A 22,853-nucleotide genomic window follows, 5' to 3' on the forward strand; every position below is an offset into this window, starting at 1 on the left:
TTTTTGATCAAAAGCATTTGCTCCTAATTATAATCTAAGACCGCCACTACCGAGCACGTTAAACTATCTTCGCCGATTGAATACTGTGCTTTGCAGAATTTACAGGTGCACTAGCTATCTTTATTATCGAGGCCAACACTACAGATCTCATCATTGCAGATGAGCAAGTCTTTCACCCATGTTTAACTGCAGAATCTAAATGGAAAGCTTTTTTTAAAAAAAATGTCATCTATAACCAAAGAAACCATCGAAGTAGATGGTTATCTGAAGCCCCAAGCCAACTGAACTGGAGTTATTTATGCTCTCTCCGATCTGTCCCTCTGAAGAGCGCACTCCGGCTTGCCCGTAGACTTTAAAGAGTAAATCACACAACAGCTCCCCATTCTGCACTGTGGGGGGAGAGATCAGTAGCTGGGCTGGCCAGAGACGGCCACTCCCCCGACCGTCCCCGCTCCGATGGCCAGACTGCCCGCTCACTGCGCTTATATATGGGTTATTTATAGCGCCGCGCGTCATTTGACGTCACCGCACTTTCTCACCAACGAAACAATACCGTTCCCCGGAAACCGGCACCGCAACTGCGCTTGCGCACGACCCGCCGCCGAAAGCCCCTTCATTTGTTGCACCTATTTTGCCTGAAAAATAAAAGTTCACGTCCCTAACAGGAGCGCTGACATCAATAGTTGACAGGAACGGCAGCTTCGGGCTGGCGCGTAAGAGTACGGAGCTGGCGCGATGGCCGGATAAGGAGGGTTGCTTGGAGGATGTAGCAGAGGCAGCTGGTTGGGGTCCTGCGACAGGGTGTGTTCGGGGCAGAAAGTTTCGGCGGAGGCGCGAGCACGGGAACGGGACCGGGCGCGAGCGCAGCCGTTAGCGGCCGGGCGGGGCGATGGCACCGCGCATGCTCTGAACCACCCCCCCTCCCCACACGGACACTCGTCGCTCCCGGCGCCGGGGCTGAAGAGAAAGGGTGAGGAAAAAGAGGGCCACGGTCCTGCCTTTGGGGAGGAGGGTAATAGGAAGAGGCGGCAAAGGAGGGGAGGGTTGGAGGGAGGGGGTGAGGGGACGGAGGGTGGGAGGGCTTGAAAGGGATGGTATTGGTTTATTATTGTCACATGCACTGAGATACTGAGAAAAGCTCGTCTTGCATACTGTCATACAGATCAAATCGTTACCCGGTGAATTGAGGTAGAACAATAATAATGTAGAATAAAGTGTGAAAGCTGCTGGAAAAGTGCAGTGCAGGGAACCGCTGAAGTGCAAGATTACAACGAGGTAGATTGTGAGGTCAAGAGTCCATCTTGTACAAGGGGGGCCTTTCTAATAGCAGGTCCTCCAGCTGCATGGTATGTGCTTTCGAGCTTTTGTATGGGAGAAGGGAAAAGAGAACGTGTTTGGGATAGGTGGGGGGGGGGGACTTTGAATGTGCTGACTGCTTTACTGAAGCAGCAAGAATTATAGACAGGGTCCATGGAGTGGAGTCGGTTTCTGTGATGTGCTGAGCTGTGTCCACGACTCACTGTATTTTCTTGTGGTTCCACGCAAGAGGAGTTGCCGTACCAAGGTGTTAATCATCCAGGCAAAGGGACAAGGGAGATGAGTAAGAGAGGAAGGTAATTGAGGGATGGAGGGAGAAGGGTGTATTGGGTGGAACAAAGGAAGTGCAATAAAGGGGAGAAGAGAGCTGGACTTTGCACATCCATACTCACATCATTCTACAGACGTGCAGCAGAAAGCAGCCTAGTAAGCTGCATCACTGTTTGATGTGGAAACTGCACTGTGGTGGACAGGAAGGCTCTTTAACATAGAGTCAAAACTGCCCAACACATCACTGGCACCAGCCTACCCACCATACGGGACATGTATATGGAAAGGTGCTGGAGAGGGGTCAGTCACTTCGTGAAGGATCCCACCCACTCTACTCATGGACTGTTTGTCCCACACCCGGCAGGGAGGAGGCTGCGTAGCATCCATGCCAAAACCACCAAACAAAAAAAAGTTACTTTCCCTAGGGAGTAATACTGATCAACACCTTCACCCTACCACGCTACCACTACTTTATTATTTCCTGTCTGTCACCTTATGGATATATAATCAACTTTTATGTATAAGCTATCTTAAGTGTTTCTATCTATTGTTTTTATATTATTGTCTTTATCTTACTGAGTTCTTTTTGTGCTGCATCAGATCCAGAGTAACAATTGTTTTGTTCTCCTTATACTTGTGTACAGGAACTGACATTAAACAATCTTGAATCTTGAGCTACTTTCCTTCAACTGTTTGGTTCTTGAAGTAACCTGTACAACTCTAATCCCTATCTGAGCGTAGCGACACCATGAGCACTACAGTGGAGATTTGTTTTTTGTTCTGTGTTCTCTTCTGTGTCACTTATTTTTCTTTTGAATGTTGCATCCCTGTAGCTGCAAGTTTTTCATTGCACCTGTGCGCACACAAACTTAGTGAACTGAACTGTGAGTTTGAGATATTTACATCTAGATGTTCGTTCATGTATATTAGGGGTAGGTGTAGGCTTCTGAACCAGTTGATCATGGGAGGAGGGCTGCAATGAAAGGGGGGTTGAAGTGAAATGGGCAGGAGGGAACAGTGAGAAGAGCAGTAAAGGAACTGGCAGCAAGGGCACATAGGGGGAATGGCATGCAGGCAGCTCAAAGAAATGGGGGGTGACACAGATCGCGGGTGTTTTGGTCAACATGAAAGGGACTTGGGAGTTTTCGTCGGGGGGCTGACACAAAATGGAGAAGGAAATTTGGGAAGGGTGGCACAAAGGGAGTTCAAGGGTATGGTAAAGAAGGAAAGATGAAGTCTGCAAGGTTGACTGGGCATTGAGCAACTTAACAGGTGCCAATTTGCTGCCTGGGTTGTCTTTTTTTTAATCCTGTTTCAGAGTACATTTACTAGTCAACTGAGTTTTGCATGGATTTCTAGGAGGGCAGTTGGAAATTAATCAGAATCATCCACTGGGTACAAATGTCAGATTTCCTCCCCTTGAGGTAGAAGTAGTGAACTAGGTGAGTTTCTTTGATGTTCAGGTCATCATTACCAAAAGTTTTATTTTAAATTAAATTCCATTGTTGAACTCTGTCTGGGCTGTTGGTCTAGGTTTCTAATCTGTAAATCTAACCACTGTGCTACCAATCCCAGAGTAGGTACTAACAAGAGTTGATAGTTTGATAGTCTAACAAGAATTCATTGGGAAGTTTGAGAATTCAGATGCAAAGATGAGGGAGAAACAACAAACTCTTTCTGAAATGGAAAGTTTGTGACTTACAGGAGAACGTGCAGATGATGTTTCCATGTCCCTCTTGGCCATAAAGTTAACAGGTTTTGGAAATGTAGTTAGATTAGCCTAGGAGAGTAATCACTGAGCAATTGTAGGTGATACACTGAAGTGTTAGAGTGAATCTACAGAGTGGTGTGTGGCTTTGATCTGGATGATGCCAAGCTTGAATAAGTTTGAATTTCACTCTTCTAGACAGCTAAACAGATTACCACTTTAAACATGTTGTTTGCCTTGTAGATATTGGAATGTCAATAAGATATGCATTCTTCCAACCCATTATTAATGTGGCTTCAATTGAAGTTTTGGTCTTTGGTGCTGATTGTAGGGATTTGTAGGTGGTGATTGGACTCTCAAATTGAGAAGGTCATTTACTGGTGTGGTTCTCATGCACATATTACTAGATGTATCAGCCTATATTATCTAGGACTTGCTGCATGCAGTCATGCACTCCTTTTTGTTTTCTAAGGAGTTGAACATTCTGACCTATGATGGAGCAAGAATCATTGATAAAGCATATCCATATTATTGCCCTGAGGAACTCTTGCTGTGTCTGGGCTGATACACTACTGATATCCACAGTGACCTTCCTTTGTGTGAGGCTTGATACAAACCAGTGAAATGTATTTCCCTTGACGCTCACTAACTTCAGTTTTCACACATACTGTGAGACAATTGTTCAAACGTTTAACCTTTAATCACAATCATAATGCATGGGAATAAGTTCTTCAATTCACCAAGTTTGTTGGCCATCAAGAACCCAATTGCACTAATCCCACAACATTTTCATCAAGCTCCCTTCCAGTCCTGGGTGATAGACTTCAGTGGAGCACCAGCACAGAGGCTGTGTACACGAAGGGCTAGAGTCTCCTCTACTTCCTGAGGAGACTGATGTCCTTTGGAGTATGCAGGCCTCTCCTTCACATGTTCTACCAGTCTGTGCTGTGGCAATGGTATCAACGTGGTGATGCCAACAGGCTCAATAAACTGATAAGAAAGGCTGGCTCTGTATAGGAGTCAAATTGGACGCACTGGAGACTCTGGTAGGACAAAGGACCCTATGGAAAATCCAGGCAATTCTGGACAATATTTCTCAACCTCTGCATGCCACCTTGGCTGACCAGAGCACTTTTAGTAATAGATTAAGACAACTGCTCCGCTCTAAAGTGCACTATATGACGGCATTCTTACCCTTGGCCATTAAGCTCTATAATGAGTCAACCTATAGCGGGGGAAGTGATGACCCCCTCTTGTTAGACTGTTCATGATAACTTATTTTTTATTCTTTCTACTCCTCCTGTAATATCTGTATGCTTGTAATGCCACTGTGACACTAATTTCCTTTGGGATCAATAAAGTTTCTATCCCTCCATCACCTCAGTAGAGACAATTTACAATGGCTAATTAATGAAACAATTTGCATATCTTTGGGATGTAGGAGGAAATCGGCTGCACCACTGTGCTACCCCAATCACCTCAATTCTGGCATTTAATTGTAATGATCTGTGGAGTTGTGTGGTCCTGACAAAACAGAAAATGGGAGTTTGAGTATTTTGTTGGTGATAGGGTGCTGCTTGATAGTGCTATCAATGACAACTGCCATGATTTTACTCACCTTTTTGGACACTACATTTCTTTGAAAGCAAGTATCTTCACATGGAAGCTTACAACACAGAAAAAGGTCATTAATACAGGTTGAGTACCCCTTACCCAGAATCCTAAAACCTGAAAACCTCTGAAATCCAAGATTTTTTGAGTGCTGACATGATGTCACAAATAGAAAATTCCACAAGACGCTGGGAAGGTTCCCAGGTGATGTGCGGGTCTCTGTGCATCACAGACAGTTCTGAGAAGTGATTTCATATATGTAATGAACAGAAGGTAATGAAAAATAGACAAAACATTGTATAAAGTGCAAAATAAAGATCTCAAATGTGTATTGAAAGAATGAATCTATCAGGGTTGGAATAAACGTGTGACTTAATGGTATGCTGATCATGAAGCAAGCAAAGATCAATTTCGACGAACTGAAAATTGAAGGTAATTGTGAATATTCACTGGGCTGGTTGCAGAAATTTAAGAAAAGGTACGGCATTTAAAGAGTCTGCTGATCGTGAGGCAGCAGGTAAATTTATTGAGTGAAAATCTAACACCAGGACAAGTCTCAACCTTACATAAAACCTTAAAAAAGTAAAATACACATACAGTGTACTGTAATCTTTTAAAACATAGGTAGGTGGAGACTGAAAACTTGCCTTTGTATGTTGTTCAACAGCTGATTCAGGTATTCTTCCAATGCTGCTGTGCTGCTTTTGTTACCCAGTACTCACTATATTTTCATTATATTAATGGTAGGTAATTATTTTTACTGTGTGATGAACAAGTGAGACATACTACTTATTGGTAACGCATTATAGTCAGAAATTATGGTGATCCCAAGCTATCATATTAAATATTCCGAAATCTGAAACTATTTCGGTCTCAAGCATTTTAGATAAGGGGTACGCAACCTGTATTGCAATTTCTGGTTCTTTGCTAAAGTATCTCTGAAACTTTGTAACTTTCATTGCTTTTGCCTGAGCTGTTTTTTGTTAAAATTATTTTGTTTGAATTGCCATGGATGAAGTAATTTCTCCAGTCCCCTCTTCACTCTTAAATAGCAATTTCAGTTTGTCAATCCTTCTAACTAGTTACCCTAGAATAAGTTATTTTCTTTATTCACCTACTTGAATACTGGGGCTGACAGACCGGCTGTATTTATTTCAAAGTCGATAGTGATATTGACCCTATTTTAATGATATTACCTAACCTTCATAACTTTGCAAAATTTACCATTTGTCTGTTTCTATGCTTGTGCTCAACTCTGTCTTTTCATTTTGTCTGGGTTTATTCCCAGAATAGATAACCTTGTGCTTTTACAATAAATACGTTCAGTGCCACCAAGCTTTCTGCTTCGTAAGGTCAACTTTATTATTTGCCAGCCTCATTTTGTTATCAGTAGCAAATCATGTTCTTATGCCAATATTAAGGGCAACCATTAAGGACCTTCACCATCCTCTTCTCATTACTATAATCAGGGAGGAAGTACAGGACCCAGACTCAAATGTTTAAGGAAAAACATCCCCTTTGCCATCAGATTTCTGAATGATTCATGGACACTATTTCATTATTTGTCTTTTGCACTATATATTTTGAGACATACAGTATGTTCACGATAACCCAATTCTGAACCGTAGGGTATTTTCTGCAGGAGCCATTAATCAATAGGTTTAATTTCCTACTATGGTGTATTCTATGTTGTGGCATTTGCAAATTAGTCCTGAATGTTTGAGCTATCTTATCAAATTACATCCCAAAATCCTTAAGCAGTTGGTTTTTTTTTGCCTTTAACACAATGACATAAAAGAGAATTTTTCAAGTATCTTTGGCTTTATTGAATTTAGATTGGCTGTACTTGGGTAACATTCCTAAATGTTAACATTTTTTTGCATTATTTGTATTCTATATTTCTTCTTCTTCTTGCGCCCTTAAGTCCTGGTGGAGTGGTCGGAGCGCCATCACGACAAGCTTTGCACCAGCTTTTTGGTGTGCTCATCATGCGGTGTGTCTTGGGCATCTGAAACTTGGCGGAGCCCAACCCTCTTCAGGTTTGACCACAGCCAATTTCCTCCAACTAGGTGGCTCGCCTTGGTCATGAACACGTGGCCATTATAGTTCATCTGAGAACCTTTCCATCCCGGCCAGTGACTTCATCATGAAGGTCCTCCGCCCAGTGGTGCTGTGTTAACACCACCCCCTCACCTGGTTTAGCCCACCAGCTGAAGCGGTTTACCAGGGTATGGCGCTTGGAGCCCACACGTGAGAGATTTAGGAGATGGATGAGGACCAGTGATGCCCGTCCACCCTGTCTGGTAGGGAGCAGCATGCCAGACATCAAAAGTACTATCTCTATCCAGAGACCCCTATTCTGCTTTGTATATTTACAGTGGCTATAAACAGTATTCATTACCCCCACCGAAAGTTTTCATATTTTGTTGTTTTTACAACATTGATTCACAATGGACTTAAGTTGGCTTTTTTGACACTGATCAACAGGAAAAAATTCTTGTGTCGAAGTGAAAACAAATTTTTACAAATTGGTCTAAATTTATTATAATTATTAAACACAATAATTGATTGCATAATTAGTCACCCCCTTCAAGTCAGTATTTAGTAGATGCACCTTTGGCAGTAATTACAGCCTTGAATCTATGTGAATAGATCTTTATCAGCTTTGCATATTTGAACACTGCTATTTCACCCCCTCCCCCATTCTTCACAAAACTGCTCAAGCACTGTCAGATTGAATGGGGATCATGAGTGAACAGCCCTTTTTAAAGTCCAACCACAAATTGTCAATTGGATTGAGGTCTGGACTCTGACTGGGCCACTCCAGGACATTAACTTTGTTGTTCTTAAGCCATTCCTCTGTAGCTTTGGCTTTATGCATGGAGTCATTGTCTTGCTGGAAAACAAATCTGCCAAGTTGCAGTTCTCTTGCAGAGTACATCAGCTTTTCCTCTGGGATTTCCCTGTATTTTGCTGCATTCATTTTACCATCTACCCCCACAAGCCTTCCAGAACCTGCTGCTATGAGGCATCCCCACAGTATGATGCAGCCACCACCATGCTTCATGGTAGGGATGGTGTGCTTTTGATGATGTGCGATGTTTGGCTTCCACAGAGTTGCTTGGAGTGTTCTTTTGTCTTCATGGTGTAGTTTTTGCCAGGATATTGACTCACCAGCAGTTGGATCTTCCAGATACGGGTGTATTTTTACTACAATCATCTGAAACACCTTGACAGCATAAAGGTGATCTCCATTTAACTAATTATATGATTGCTAAAACCAATTGGCTGCACCAGTGATGATTTGGTGTGTCATATTGAAGGAGGTAAATACTTTTTATGGACATTGTAATCACTTCTTAGAATCTCTGAAAGGATCCTCTGTCAATTCTGTCACTTTATTAGGTATCCTTGACATGGGAATGCCAGTGACAATCAAGCTATCTATTATCTTACTATGTCTGGTGAAGTTTTGTGCAAGTGTCATCACACTGGGTAAATCAAAAAGGCAGCCTTCCCTCTTTCACAAACATAGTGAAACTCTGCTTTTACAACCTAACTCAAACTAATTTTAAAAAAATTCATTAACAGTGTACTTGCTGGCGCTCAGTCTGGCAATGGCGTGATTTTAACAATTTCAAGCATAAGATGTAGGAGCAGAATTGGGCCACCGAGTCTTCCCTGCCATTCGATCATGGCTGATTTTTTTTCCCTCTCAACCCCATAGTACATCTCCCCATAACCTTTAGCATCCTTACTAATCAAGAGCCTGTCCCCCCCTCTTTAAATATACCCAATGACTTGGCTTCCTCAGACTTTTGAAATCCCAGCATGACATTGTCCCTCCCCAGTAATGTTTTAGTCTTTGGCCTTTCCCTTAAGTCTCTATATGCTTGTTGAGTTTCTGAGCATCGTAGAATTTAATTGTTCTATTATTTTCCTCTATGTCTTTAGCCACTTAGACCCAGAACTCTTACAATTTTCCCTCTTTCTTTCTCCCTTTGAGATAATACCATTTGATGAACTTGTCCTCACATGTTGTCAGATGTTACAAGGTAGTAGAAGCAATATATAGCCAGTGGTCTCTCTGTTAACCCAGTGTGATCTGCTGTAGGTTGTCCACTTCAAGATTCGACGTGTTATGCATTCAGAGATGCTCTTTTGTTGTAACAGTTGGTTATTTTAAATTACTGTTGCCTTCCCGTCAGCTTGAGGCATTGGCCATTCTTCTCTCATCTCATTAATGAGGCATTTTTACCCACACAACTGCTGCTCACTGCATGTTTTTAAAAAAAAAATTCTCACCATTCTCTGTAAACTAGAGATTGTTCTGCGTGAAAATCCCTGAAGAGCAACAGTTTCTGAGATATTCCAACTACCCCATTTGGCACCAACAATCATTTCATGGTCAAAGTCACTTCTATCTGAACAACAACTGAACCTCCTTACCATGTCTGTATGTTTTTAAGCATTGAGTTGCTGCCACATGATTGGCTAACAAGATACTTGCATTAACAAATGCAAATTTATTTACCTAATAACATTGCCTCTGAGTGTATAAATGTAATTTACCGAAATCTTCAGTACACTTTAATCTTATTGGAAGTATTTTGGGGAGGGAGAAAAATAGTTTGATCTGTAAGCAGCAGAAAAAGGAAATTGTGTTACAAATGATAATTCAAAGCAATAGCTATCAAAATCATAAAATAAATTCATAGAACCATTTTGTTGCAGTGCCTTTTCACTCCAAGTCATTTACTTCATTTTGATATGCACGTGCTTTCCTTCATCAGATCGAGCATAGAGTTTAAGAGTCAAGACGTTAGATTGCATTTGGGACATTGTGTGCGGTTCTGGTGTGGCAATTCAATTACAGGAAGGATGGGGAGGCTTTGGAGAGGATGAAAAAGTTTCACCAGGATGCTGTCTGGATTAGCGTGTATTAGCTATAAGGAGAAGTTGGACAAATTTGATTTTGTTTCTCTTAAATTTTGGAGGCCGAGAGGAGCCTTGATAGAGGTTTATAGCATTGGAGAGGCATAGATGGGGTAAACAGCTTTTTTTTTTACCCCCACAGCAGAGAAATGTAAATTATTAGAGGACATGAGAGAGGAAACTGTTTAAAGAAGATGTGTACAGAGGGTTATAAGTGCCTGGAAAGTACTGCTGAACGTGAACTAGAAGCAGACCTGGTAGTGGCATTTAAGAGAAATTTTGACAGTTATATGATTACACAGGGAATGGTGTTATATGGATCATGTACTGTTTGATAGTTTCAGTTGGATATGGCATCATAGTCAGCACAGATAATGTAGTGTATTGTGATGTATTATTCTATGTATCCCATTATTTCCCCTTTAGTTTGATCAGCTTTGTAGGGAAGGAAAGAAAAGGGACACGAGTGACACCTATGTTTTAGGTTTTCGGATGTTAATGATTGACATTGCCATCTGGAATCTGTGTATGGCTGTTAATCTGCCAGGGAGTAGGAGAGTACAGACGTGCATGTTCTCCATGGCTCCTTGGTTATCCTAAAGGTGGAGGATTGATTCTAGTTGGTATACTCCTTTTTAACATTCTGATTATCGTTAAATATGGTCATACTCTTTGATAATAGAAGGGAGATGTTTTTAATCAGTGGGTTATGAGATGTTCCAGTTTAACAAAATTTTGTGAAGGATATTCATGTTAGGACACCTGATGGTAATGACTTCCAACAAATGACCGTTTTTCTATGAAGTAAGAGTCCAGCCTTTTGAGAATTTTTACCTTGACTCTTTCTGACTTCAGTCATTTAGAGGCTATTTGAAATCCAGCTTAGTCAAGTGCTGCCTTTATGTCAAGGGCTGTTAAAGCCTGGGATTTGGCTATTTTGTTCAGGTTGGCACCTAGGTACTAATGAGACCTGCAGCCAGATAGACCTGGTAAAGCTGAAACTAACTCTTGCTGAAACTAAGTGAAAATCAAATATTAGTTTTATTTGTCACATGTACATCAAAACATACAATGGTATGCGTTATTTTGCATCAATGATCAACAGTCTAAATATGTGTTGGAGGCAGCCCACAAGTGTCATCGTGCTTCTGGCACCAACACAGCATGCCCACAATTTACCATATACCTTTAGAATGTGGGAGAAATCAGTAACTACAGATGTTGCAAATCTAAAATAAAATGGAAATGTTATTGATCCCCAGCATTTTCCTTTTAATGTGAATGAGTGCTTAATACCATAATTGATATCTAATTTTTCTGAATAGTGGTAGTTGGTGTATTGGACTTGGTTTATTTTTTGAATGAAGCAAACCTGGCAATTTTCCACTTTGTTAAATAGATACCTCTGTTGCAGCTATATTGGAACAGCTTGGTTAGACGGTGACTATTCTGCACTAGAAATTTTAGCATAGCAAAGCACTGTCTGATCACATAGTATTTGTTGGTATCTATTGTTCTAAGTTACTTGTCTGTCATTTGGAAGAAACCAAATTGACTGAAAGATGACGTCTGTGATAGCTTGGGGAGAAGCAGAGGTAGATCGGCCACTGGTACTTGCTGAGGATGTTTGTAAATACTTACCCTTCCATTTTGGCACTTGCAGTTTGGATTCTGCCATCTTTAAGAATAGTGACCTTCTTGAGGTAGCATGTTCTTCTAATCTGTTTAATTGTTCACCATCAATCTGCTGGAGGATCTCAGCAGGTCAGGCAGCATCTATGGAGAGGAATAAACAGTCTAATGTTTCAGGCCAATACCCTTCATTAGCTGTTATTGGTTGATGTTTGCTTTACAGCACAAATATACTGTAGTCCTATTCAGAGTTTACTAGTTGATACCTCGTTCTTAGGGGGCTAATATCTTCAACGCTCCTTATCAAATTAAGATCAGTTACCATCCTTGCTGAATTGTGGAATAAAACTGGGTCATGAAGTTCCCATTTGTGGTGGTGTAAGTTTCCACTGCTGAAGATGCTTTATTAATGTTCGGAATTGAATTGTCAAATTCGGTCAGACTATATCCTATTTTGCACTGTAACACAACACAGTAGTGGTAGGCTGGTGGGTAGAAAAATGGATGGGTATCTCCACAACTTATACATGAGACTTTTTATGGAGGCTGTGCGGTTGACTTTCCAACTAATGTAGTTTTGGATTGATGTACCTGTATCTCCATAATACGCCCCTTGCTATTTTAAGACTGGTTCGATCAACAGTTGGGGGAGTTTCTCAAAGATAATATGTGCACTATATCACTTATTTCCAAATCTTATTAGGCACATTTATAGGTTTAGTTATGTTGTATTTACTTAGTATTTACAAAAGCATACACTGATAGGTTTGTTCAAAGAACTATGGTGAAGATCTAAAATAATATCACAGGAAATTGACTATACTGTGGTTCATCTGCCTTGAATGGATTGCATGTGATATATGGCAACAGAAAAGATAATGTAAAACAAACTTTTTATATCACCATTTTTCTTCCTTCTGGTTGTGTTGGGAGTTGGCCCTTGTGTGCATCTATTCTCATGAGTATTATTGACATTACCGCTTATCAACTTTTAAAACCCAGCAAATGGTGCAATTATTTTATCATCAGTACTGGATCTGATCTGTTTAAGATACTAAGCTGTTTTGTGTTGTTCTGTCTGAAGAACTTGCTTATAAAAATAAAATGATGCAAGGTCTGTTGTGTTTGGGTGTTCCAGTTGCTGTTGAGCTTCATATTCATTCCCAGCAGTTAATGTCTTTCAGTGCCCAATGGATGTGAAGGGTAAGAAATAATTTGTATAGTAACTTGGTTGAGTGGATATGTGGCTTCATAAATTCACTTTAAAGGTTCATCATAGCGTTTTGAGTGGTCTTGCCACTAATGCAGCTTGCTTTTATTTCCAAAATGCAAAATTGATGCTGTGTGGAATTAATGTATCAAAGCACAGTAATATTGTTGAACTTGTGGCAAAATAATTAATAAAATCACATGGCCATTTGTTTAATCCTGATTTTGGTTCATTTTTATCATAGCAACAAATTTGTACTGATTTACGCATGTCTTAAGTGTTATTCCTAGCTCATCCATCCCCCCCCTCCCCCCCCATATACAATAATCCACAGGTCTCTCTGCAATTTGTTTTGGTAAAGTAACTAAAATGTGTGTGAGTTCCTGATCACTATTAAATAAATTAACTTATGATAACATTAGACATGATAATCTTCTGGTTTTCATTCATTGTACCACCTACAGAGTCCCTGACGTAAATATGTACGCATAGAACACAGAGCAGTACGGCACAGGAACAGGCCATTCGGCCCGCAATGCTGTGCCAAACCAGCCAAACACTAATCTCTTCTACCTACATCATGTCCATATCCCTCCATCTTTCTTGTATCCATGTGCCTGTCCAAATGTCTCTTAAAAGCCTCTAATGCATTTACCTCTACCACCACAACAGGCAGTGCATTTCAGGCATCCATGACTCTCTGAGTAAAAAAGAATTTACCCCTCATATCTCCCTTGAACCTATCCCCCTCTCACATTAGATGCAAGCCCTCTGGTATTAGACATTTCAATCCAGTGAAACAGATGCACCTTGTCCACTCTGTCTGTGCCTCACATAATCTCATAATCAGATCTCTCCTCAGCCTCTCATGCTCCAGAGAAAAATAAGTTTATGTGGCCTCTCATGATGGCACGTGTCCTTAAACCAGGCAGCTTCCTGGTAAACCTCTTCTGCACCCTCTCCAAAGCCTCAATATCCTTCCTATGGGGGCGGGGGGGGGGGGCGGCATTGAACAAAACTGTATGCAATAGTCCAGATATGGCCTAACTAGAATTTTATAAAGTTGCAACATAACCTCTTGACTTTTGAACTCAGTGCCTCAACTAATAAAACCAAGCATTCCATAAGCCTTCTGAACCACCTTATCAACCTGTGTAGCCACTTTCAAGTTCTCTCTCCTCAACAACATTAAGGATCTTGCTGTTAACCCATGTACTGTCTCCTTGCATTTGCCCCACCAAGGCGCAATGCCTCACATTTATCTGAGTTAAACTTCATCTGCCATTTCTCTGCCCATATCGGCAACTGATCTATATCATGGTGCCAAGAGAAAATCTGCAGATGCTGGAAATCCAAGCAACACATGCAAAATGCTGGAGGAACTCATCAGGCCAGGTAGCATCTATGGAAAAACTAAAGGATCCTGCTGAAGGGGTTTTGGCCCGAAACATCGACTGTGCTTTTTTCCATAGACACTTCCGGGCCTGAGTTCCTCCAACATTTTGTGTATATCGCGCTGTATTCTTTGCCAGTCTTCTACACTATCCACAACTCCAGCAATCTTGGTCTCATCCATAAACTTACTAACCCACCCATCTGCATTTTCCAGGTCATTTATATACATCACAAACAGCAGTGGTCCTTGCAGAACAACACTAAATACAAACCTTCAGCTCGAGTAAGGCCCTTCAACCACTACGTTCTGTCTTTGCACTAGCCTTTTCTGAATCCAACAGCCATTTCGCAGTGGACACCATGCATCTTAATCTTCTGGATTAGCCTTCCATGAGGGACTTACTAAAGCCCATGGAAAGCATCCATTGCCCTACCCTTATCAATCTCTCGCTCTCTCGCTCCCTTGTCAAAAAACTCAATCAAGTTGGTAAGACACGATCTGCCATGCACAAAGCTATGCTGGTTCTCCCTAATTAGGCCACGATCTTCCAAATGCTCATATATCTTATCCCTGAGAATTTTCTCCAGCAATTTCCCTACAACTGATGTGAAATTTGTAAAGGGCAAGCATATGGTTGGATTTTTTTGCAATTGACTTTTCTTTCTGCTATGCCTTAAACCAACCATGAAAGTTATACTGGGAACATTCTTACTATGTTAGCTACTCATTTTTTTTGTCCATATAGCAATGTGGGTGAATTACAGTATCAGGATAAATACCGAAGTTGTTTGGCCTCAGTTTTCTTAGTCTTGTGTCAGTAGTATTAAAACAGCCAGAAGAAACTTGCATTCATGTAGAAATGCTGTTTGTGTTTTAGAAATTTAGCTGGTGTTGTAATGTAGGAAGCATGCCAGCCAATCTTTGCACAACAAACTCCCTCAAACAGTAACAATTTTTTTGTAATTATGTCAATTAAGGGATAAATATTAATCAAGACATAGGATAACTTCCCGATTGATCAACGTAATACTGTGGGATCTGTGTCATCCCTCGCATTGAAAAGGCAGCATCTCAATAGAGTAGTGCATTATTTTGTAAAAATGTAACTGTTCATAGCATAATTTGATTATGCAAGATGCACAAAGTAATTCTTGGGCAGGCAGAGTTTAATAACCTACTGCTGCATAAATTTCTCTCAGCACTGTTACCTGCATTAACGGCTTTGACACTGCATATTGCTCCAGGTTACATTCAAGTTTAGGATAGAAATTTATAATTGCTTTTCAAGTGCAACAAGTTCACCAGTACCACCTTTGAATTTTGTATTGACAAATCTGACTGATATTTCCACCTTTCATGATTTCCAGATTAGCTGCAAAGGGAACCAGGAAATGACGGAATACAAACTTGTAGTGGTTGGAGCTGGAGGTGTGGGAAAGAGTGCCTTAACTATCCAATTGATTCAGAACCACTTTGTGGATGAATATGATCCAACAATAGAGGTAAGTGGGCACAGACCAATGGATAGGTTCTTAAAGTAAATTTGACAGATTTTTATTGGAGTTTGTGTTTGAACTAATGTGGTTTTCTTTCCTGCAGTCAGAAAAATGAATCTGGAATTGACATTGAACTTTTCCAAAATACTTCCTGTTATTGATATATGAAACAGCTTAACGTGCTTTCCAGCCAATTAAGTGCTTCAGAAGTGTAGCACTGTTGAAATGTCAAAATCACTTGGCATTTCTACATTGCAAATCACACAGATCAGATGTTTTTAATATTAAAGGATTACAGACTGGTCTGGATCAAAGTTCAAGTTACATTTATGATCAAAGTATGTATACTATATACAACCTTGAGATTCATCTCCTTAAAGACAGCCACAAAACAAAGAAACCTGATAGAGCCCATTTTTTAAAAAAAAACACCCATGTGGAAAAGCAAAAGAACAAATCGTGCAAACAATAAAATGTAAGCAAGTAACATTCAGAACTAAAGCTCATGAAAGTGAGTTCACAGCCACAAAGCCAGTCCGGGTGTCTGTTAGCTGCAGGCCACAGCCTCAGTTCAACAGAGACTAGTAAACCTCACCGAGCTGCACTGCTCTGTGCTTTGCTTCTGGCCTCGATATCCTAACCTTTTCAATCTGGCCTGATGCTTATATCAGCCAACGTCAAGTTGTTCCTCACTCTTGGGCCCAGCCCCCGCTGCCTTGACTCTACCTTGCCCCCATTTGGAATTGGCTCCAAGTCTGTTCCAGCAATGGCCAAATGCTGGCTGATTTCCTGCTCGTGGGCCTGGGTCTGGGCCCTGCCATCTTGATTCAGCCCAGACACACCACAACCACCCTGCACCATCGAGACTTCTGTTCACACTGCAAAGGTGCCAGGTTGTACAAGTGGTTCAAAAGCTCAACGCTAAAAGGGAAATTACAGACCATTAATTGCAGTAATCGTTTACCAGAAAAAGTGTGAGTAGTAGAGTAGTTAGTAGTTTTGTTTGCTACCGGTAAGGTGTCTCTGTGTTTCACCAGCACCATCTTAAATTGGATATCAGTAGTAACTGCCATGCTCTTGGAATGATGTCATGCCGTTTAATTTTGAGCTTCAGTTTGGTGTCTTATCAAAACAGTGGCATTTCTCCCTATTTGATACTGCTCCAAGTCTAGATGTAGTGCTCAAATCTTTGGAATTGGATTTAAATCAGTAATACTCTGACTTAACCAGTTTTATTGAGCTGCAGCTGGCATTCTGTCACAATGGGCACTAATGTTCACATGTCATATTCTAACTGAATTAACTTTTCCTGTATGCTCGATAATTCCTTAAAGGATGACAACATTGACAAATGTAGCCTGGCTTTCACTAATCCATGAATTTTCTAAATGTTTGCTTGTCTCATAAAGAAGTATTCTATAGATTTTTTGTTACTGATCTAGGATGATAGAAAGTACTAATTGGCCAGTATATTCCACCTCTTTATACTTTCCCCTTTAGACAGTTAATATTCGCTGTTCTCCAGTATATGGTATAATTTCTGTTTTGAAAGAACTCTGGAACAATTGGTGCTTTTTCAAAAGTGAAATAAAAATCATCTAGAGCCGATAACTAATGCAGAAGGAAAATACTCCTGTGTACTTGAAGTCTGAAGTAGAAAGAAAGCATTGAAAAAGTGCAGCGAAGCACATTTAGAATTAATGAATTGTGACTCAATTGATGACCATTCACTACACTGAGTTTACACTGGCTTTTATAGAGCATATCAGTCAGTTCAATATCCTATTCTTTTTCTGTAACCTTGAGATTATTTTCCTTCAAGGTTCTTGTTTTTTTATGAAAGCCCTGATTAGATGTTTCTACCAGCACTGCAAATAGGCAGTTCTAGATAGTAGCTATTCTATTTGATAGTTTTTTTGCATTTTCTCCCACCTCTCTTTCCATTGCTTTTCATCCATGTCCACTGGCATTTTAACTGTCTTTAACATGAACAGCTTCCCTCAATCCTATTTAAACACAACAGATCTGTATCAAAACTCCTATCTACTTCCTTTGCTACAAGGAGAACAAATGATCTTCTGTAGTCTAATCTTTCAACCAAAATCATTCCTATTTTACCATATTATTAAATTTTATTACATTTTCTATAAGACCTTCTTCCAGAAGTGTGGTGGCTTTAAATGGCAAAAATTATAGATTGTGGCCTATGAGAATCAGCAAAATTCCTCTGCTGTTGTATTCAGTAAGTCTGTTCACAAGTCTTAAGATTCCAAATGCTTCACTAAACACACTCTCAAGATGTTCTGTCACTTTCAAATGTTGCATGCAAATATTCCAGGTCCTTTTCTTCCTGCACACCCTTTGGAGAGAGTGAAAAAAATTTCAGTTGTTTTTCCTACTCAATCTTTCGATCTAAATGTTTAATTTTACGCTATTCTGTATTAAATTTCATTTGTCACTTGCCTGCTTATTCTGCTAGCATGTACTGTATGTCCTCTTAAGTGTGTTGTCATTGTCCTCACTTTTATTTGGTCTACTATATTTTTACATCACCTGCAGGTTTTGAAATTTTTGCCTTTCATACCATGTTTTAATTATATTAATATCAATATCTAAGTTAATATATACGAGTAGTGGTCCCAGCACCTAACCTGGGGAACTCTACCATTGTCCAGTCTGATAATACCCACTTTCTTTGAGTCATTGATTATAGAGCATTGCAGCACAGAAACATGCCCTTGGGCCCATCTGGTCCAATGCTGAACTATTCTGCTTAGTCCCATCCATCTGCACCTGGAGCGTAGACTTCCACACTCCTCCCATCCCTTGTTTCTCTTAAATGTTGAAATTGAACCTGCATCCACCACTTCTAGTGGCAGCTTGTACCATACTCTCACCATTCTCTAAGAAATGATCTTTCCCTTAACATTTCACCTTTCACCCTTAACCTATAACCTCTAGTTGTAATCTCACCCAACCGCTATGGAAAATGTCTGCTTGCATTTACCCTACTCATAATTTTGTGTACTTCTATCAAGTCTCCCCTCATTCTCCCAACACTTCGGGGAATAAAAATCCTAACCTATTCAACCTTCCTCTATAACTCAGGATCTCAAGTTCTGGCAACATCGTTGTAAATATTCTCTGCACTATTTCAATCCTGTTGATATCTTTCCTCTAGGTAGGTCACCAGAACTGCACACAATACTCTAAATTAGGTCTCACCAATGTCTTGTACAAGTTTCACATAACATTCCAACTCTTGTATTCTGTACTTTGAATTAGGATCTCTTTATGACCATAACTACTTTCAAAGAATTATGGATCTGTATTCCGAAATCCCTTTGTTCTATGTACCCCTCAGTGCCCTGCCTTTCATTGTGTAAGTCCTACCCTGATTTGTCCTCCCAAAGTGCAACGCCATCTCCAAATCAATTTCTTATTCATGCTGTTTATTCCATTGCCCTCAATTTACATAACATAAGAACATAAGAAAGGGGAGCAGGAGTAGGCCATCTGGCCCGTTGAGCCTGCTCTGCCATTCAATGAGATCATGGTTGATCTGGCCGTGGTCTCATCTCCACCAACCTCCCTTTTCCCCCAGAACCCTCAATTCCCCTACTATGCAAAAATTTATCCAACCTTATCTTAAATATATTTATTGATGTAGCCTCCACTGCTTCTTTGGGCAGAGAATTCCACAGATTCACCACTCTCTGGGAAAAGCAATTCCTCCTCATCTCTGTCCTAAGTCTACTCACCTGAATCTTGAGGCTATGTCCCCTTTTTTCCCTGAATCTTGAGGCTATGTCCCCTTTTTTGCTAGCTATTCTTCAGGTTGGAGTTTCATCAAATGTCCTTTGAAAATCTGCATTGGTGACATCTTCTGCATTCCCTTCAGCAGTTTCTCTGTGGGTTATCAAGAAGTTAAATCAATTAGTTAAACATAGTTTGGTTTTAGAAATTCATTCAGACTCTCTTCATTACATGAGCTTCCCTAAGTGCCAGTTAACTTTATAATTAGATTATGGTTTCTAGGAGACGAAATTATGGTTGCTAGGCCTTTAAAATACCCAAAACATTAACTATTTCTGTCACCTTTTTGTTTGATCTACCAAGTCTCCATTCTTTTCCCTTCATTTTGGATGACTTACTATCATCAATTTTTGGTAGTGAAAAAACACCAAATGTCCTACACATTCAACAGGTTTATCAGTACTTGGTTTATCTTTCTACGGATGCTTCCTGACCTGCTGAGTTTTTCTGGCAATTCCTGTTCTTATTTCAGATTTTCACATTTTTCTTCCAATTCCCATTAACTCTTTGTAGACACTTGCCTTTTAGAGTGCATTTTCACATTTTTCTTGCAGCTTTTGCACGCTCAGAAATAATCTAAATGTCAGTCTTCTCTAAATGTAAATATTCTGGAATGTATTTTATTGTTTCTGGAATACTTGTAGACGGTTGAGTGACAATAAACTTGAAATTGAAATTAGTCCCTTTTTATTTGCCTGTCATTGTAATTGCTTGGTACTATGACTACAGAACAGAATTTTAGGAATGATGCTGGTCGAAACTCCCTAGTCTGGCATCCTTGGGATTTGACTGGTGCTGGACCACAGATATTTCCCCTGATCATTTTTCCCTGAGCAGGAGTACTGTTTTTTTTAAAGTACAGACACTCCCTGAGCCATGTAAATAATAAGAGAACTGGCTTAAGCATGAAGTTTCTGTAAATTGGAAACGTCAGCTGAGGTTGCAAAAGTTCCATTGGTACAGTAATTAGCTGCAGATTAGTTATAGATTCTAGCTAATTAGTGTAGATCTGTACCAGTGATTCAAAACATACTGACTACAGAATGCTGGACTGGAGAATTTCATCCTGTATTTTTGTGCTCGTCTGTCTTTATACTAACCTTCCAGTGTGCTTGTGGGTTCAAACATTTCTACAAGCCTAGGGGAAATGTGTATAATCGGTTGAAATGTGTACAATTTTCAATTCTCAATTCATGGGTATTATTGTGTAAATGATTGCTGAAATATAATTTAAAATAAATTCATCCTGTTTTTCTCTTCAGGACTCCTATAGGAAACAGGTAGTGATTGATGGTGAAACATGTTTGTTGGACATTCTGGACACAGCAGGTCAAGAAGAGTACAGTGCTATGAGGGATCAGTACATGAGGACAGGCGAAGGATTTCTCTGTGTCTTTGCTATAAACAATCATAAATCATTTGCAGATGTTCACTTGTACAGGTGGGTGGAATAATCATTCTGCAGTCTGCTTTTGAGAAGGTTAAAAGTAATTTTAACTTTTAGATCACTGGCTGCCATTAAATTCTCATACTGGCGATAAATGCTTATGAAAATCTGCCTCTCCTTATAAACTAGCCAGGATATTGTTCAAATTTCATTTTGAGTCTAAATCTAAGGAGATATTTTGGCAGATGAGTAATTCCTGTAGAAATAACTGATATAAACTTCAGAACTTTAAAAACCTGTTTTGGAAGCAGCAAGAAAAAAAGACTTTCTATATCAACTTCTGTACTTAGTGGATGTTGAATTTTATTTTAAGAGTGGTATACTGAAGACTACAGCTATAGAGTACTAAACATAACTATAGAAGCGTAATGGCCAAATTGTCTATGGTAAATTGGGAAATTTAGTTTAAAAATATATCAGATGATAGAAAATGTTTCGTAATGTAGGCAGAAAGGGTTAGTTCAGTGGGCAACTAATTTCATTAGTTCAGCAGTTTGGGTCAAAATGCCTGTTGCTGTGCTGCACTGATCTGTGATCTGTAATTATCAGCAAAGCTCCCTAATGTTGTCAAATAAGAATACCTTGGGGGAAAAATCTTTTATGAAAGGATTAAGTGTTAGATTACAGGAAAAAATGGATTTGTGATAATTGGAATATAGTTGAAAGAGGACCAAAAATTGATGTGAGGAAAAAATGTAAGAGCTACTTGAACTGTACAGAAAGCAAATAAGAAAATAATTCAGATCAGGGAAACGAATATTAAGGAAACAATGTAAGTGAGCACATCGGCCTTAATCATATTAGAAATAGTAAGGATGTTATGGGCTAATAGAAATTTAAAGAACCATTGTAAAGAAATGGTGCTAGAAAAGTGAACGTGGCTAGAAATCTATCAACGTGGATCCTGAATGGCTGCCTTTTCTAAAAAGAGTGAAAAGATGGTAGTTGTTGTGAACTTCCAAAATGTTCTCTTTGGAATACAAGAAATAGGAGCAGCAGTAGGCCATCCAGCCCGTCGAGCTCATTCCACCATTCATGGCTGATCTGACCATGGACTCATCTCCGCCTACCTGCCTTTTCCCCGTAACACTTAAATCTGCTACAATGCAAAAATCTACCCAACCTTGTCTTAAATAAATTTATTGCATCATTGGGCAAAGAATTTCACAGATTCACCACTCTCTGGGAAAAGCAGTTTATCCTCATCTCCGTCCTAAATTTACTTCCCCGAATCTTGAGGCCATGTACCCTAGTTCTAGTCTCACCTACCAGTGGAAACAACTTTCCTGCCTCTATCTTATCCATCCCTTTCATATTTTTATATGTTTCTATAAGATCTCTTCTCATACTTCTGAATTCCAGCCAGTACAGTCCCAGACGACTCAATCTCTCCTCATAGTCTAACCCCCTCATCTCTGGAACAAACCTGGTGAACCTCCTCTGCAATGCGTCCAAAGCCAAAATATCCTTCCTCAAGTATGGAGACCAGAACTGCACACAGTACTCCAGATGCGACCTCACCAGTACCTTGTACCGTTGTAGCATAACCTCCCTGCACTTAACTTCAATCCCTCCAGCAATGAAGGCCAACATCCATTTGCTTTCTTGATTGCCTGCTGCACCTGCAAACCAACCTTTTGCAATTATGCATGAGCACTCCCAAGTCCCTCTGCACACTCGGAATAGGGTGTTTCAATCTCCGTCTTTGATATTTAATTTCCCAAGCAATAAATAACAACATTCTAGAGCATTTTCATTAGCATTGTGAATATGGTTCATGCTAGTGGTGTGATTAGTGTATGGGTACTTAAAAAACAATGAAAGCCATATAAATATCAACGTCATTAACATCTTCTGTTTACTTTACAAACTTACCTTTAATACTGCAGAAGTGTTCGCATGTAAAAACTTTACTTCTGATAATATAGTTTTCCATACTTCACTCTCAGTTTCATGATTGACAATTTCCTGGAACAAAGAAAACATGCAACTAAAAATATTGAGAAATATGGCTT

At 40.0% G+C, this 22,853-nt stretch overlaps 1 protein-coding gene across 1 annotated transcript in view; it reads left to right on the forward strand.

The window, feature by feature from the left end:
* The first annotated feature begins 666 nt into the window (after positions 1-666).
* The window catches only part of LOC134344228 (GTPase NRas), a 59,422-nt gene continuing 37,235 nt past the window's right edge, over positions 667-22,853 (forward strand). The window contains exons 1-3 of the mRNA XM_063043676.1: positions 667-970; positions 15,447-15,581; positions 20,654-20,832. Of these exons, the coding sequence (XP_062899746.1) occupies positions 15,471-15,581; positions 20,654-20,832 (290 nt within the window). The 5' untranslated portion in view covers positions 667-970; positions 15,447-15,470. The remainder of the gene's footprint in view (positions 971-15,446; positions 15,582-20,653; positions 20,833-22,853) is intronic.

Source organism: Mobula hypostoma, chromosome 3 (genome assembly GCF_963921235.1).
Source record: "Mobula hypostoma chromosome 3, sMobHyp1.1, whole genome shotgun sequence".
In the NCBI taxonomy this organism is placed as follows: domain Eukaryota; kingdom Metazoa; phylum Chordata; class Chondrichthyes; order Myliobatiformes; family Myliobatidae; genus Mobula; species Mobula hypostoma.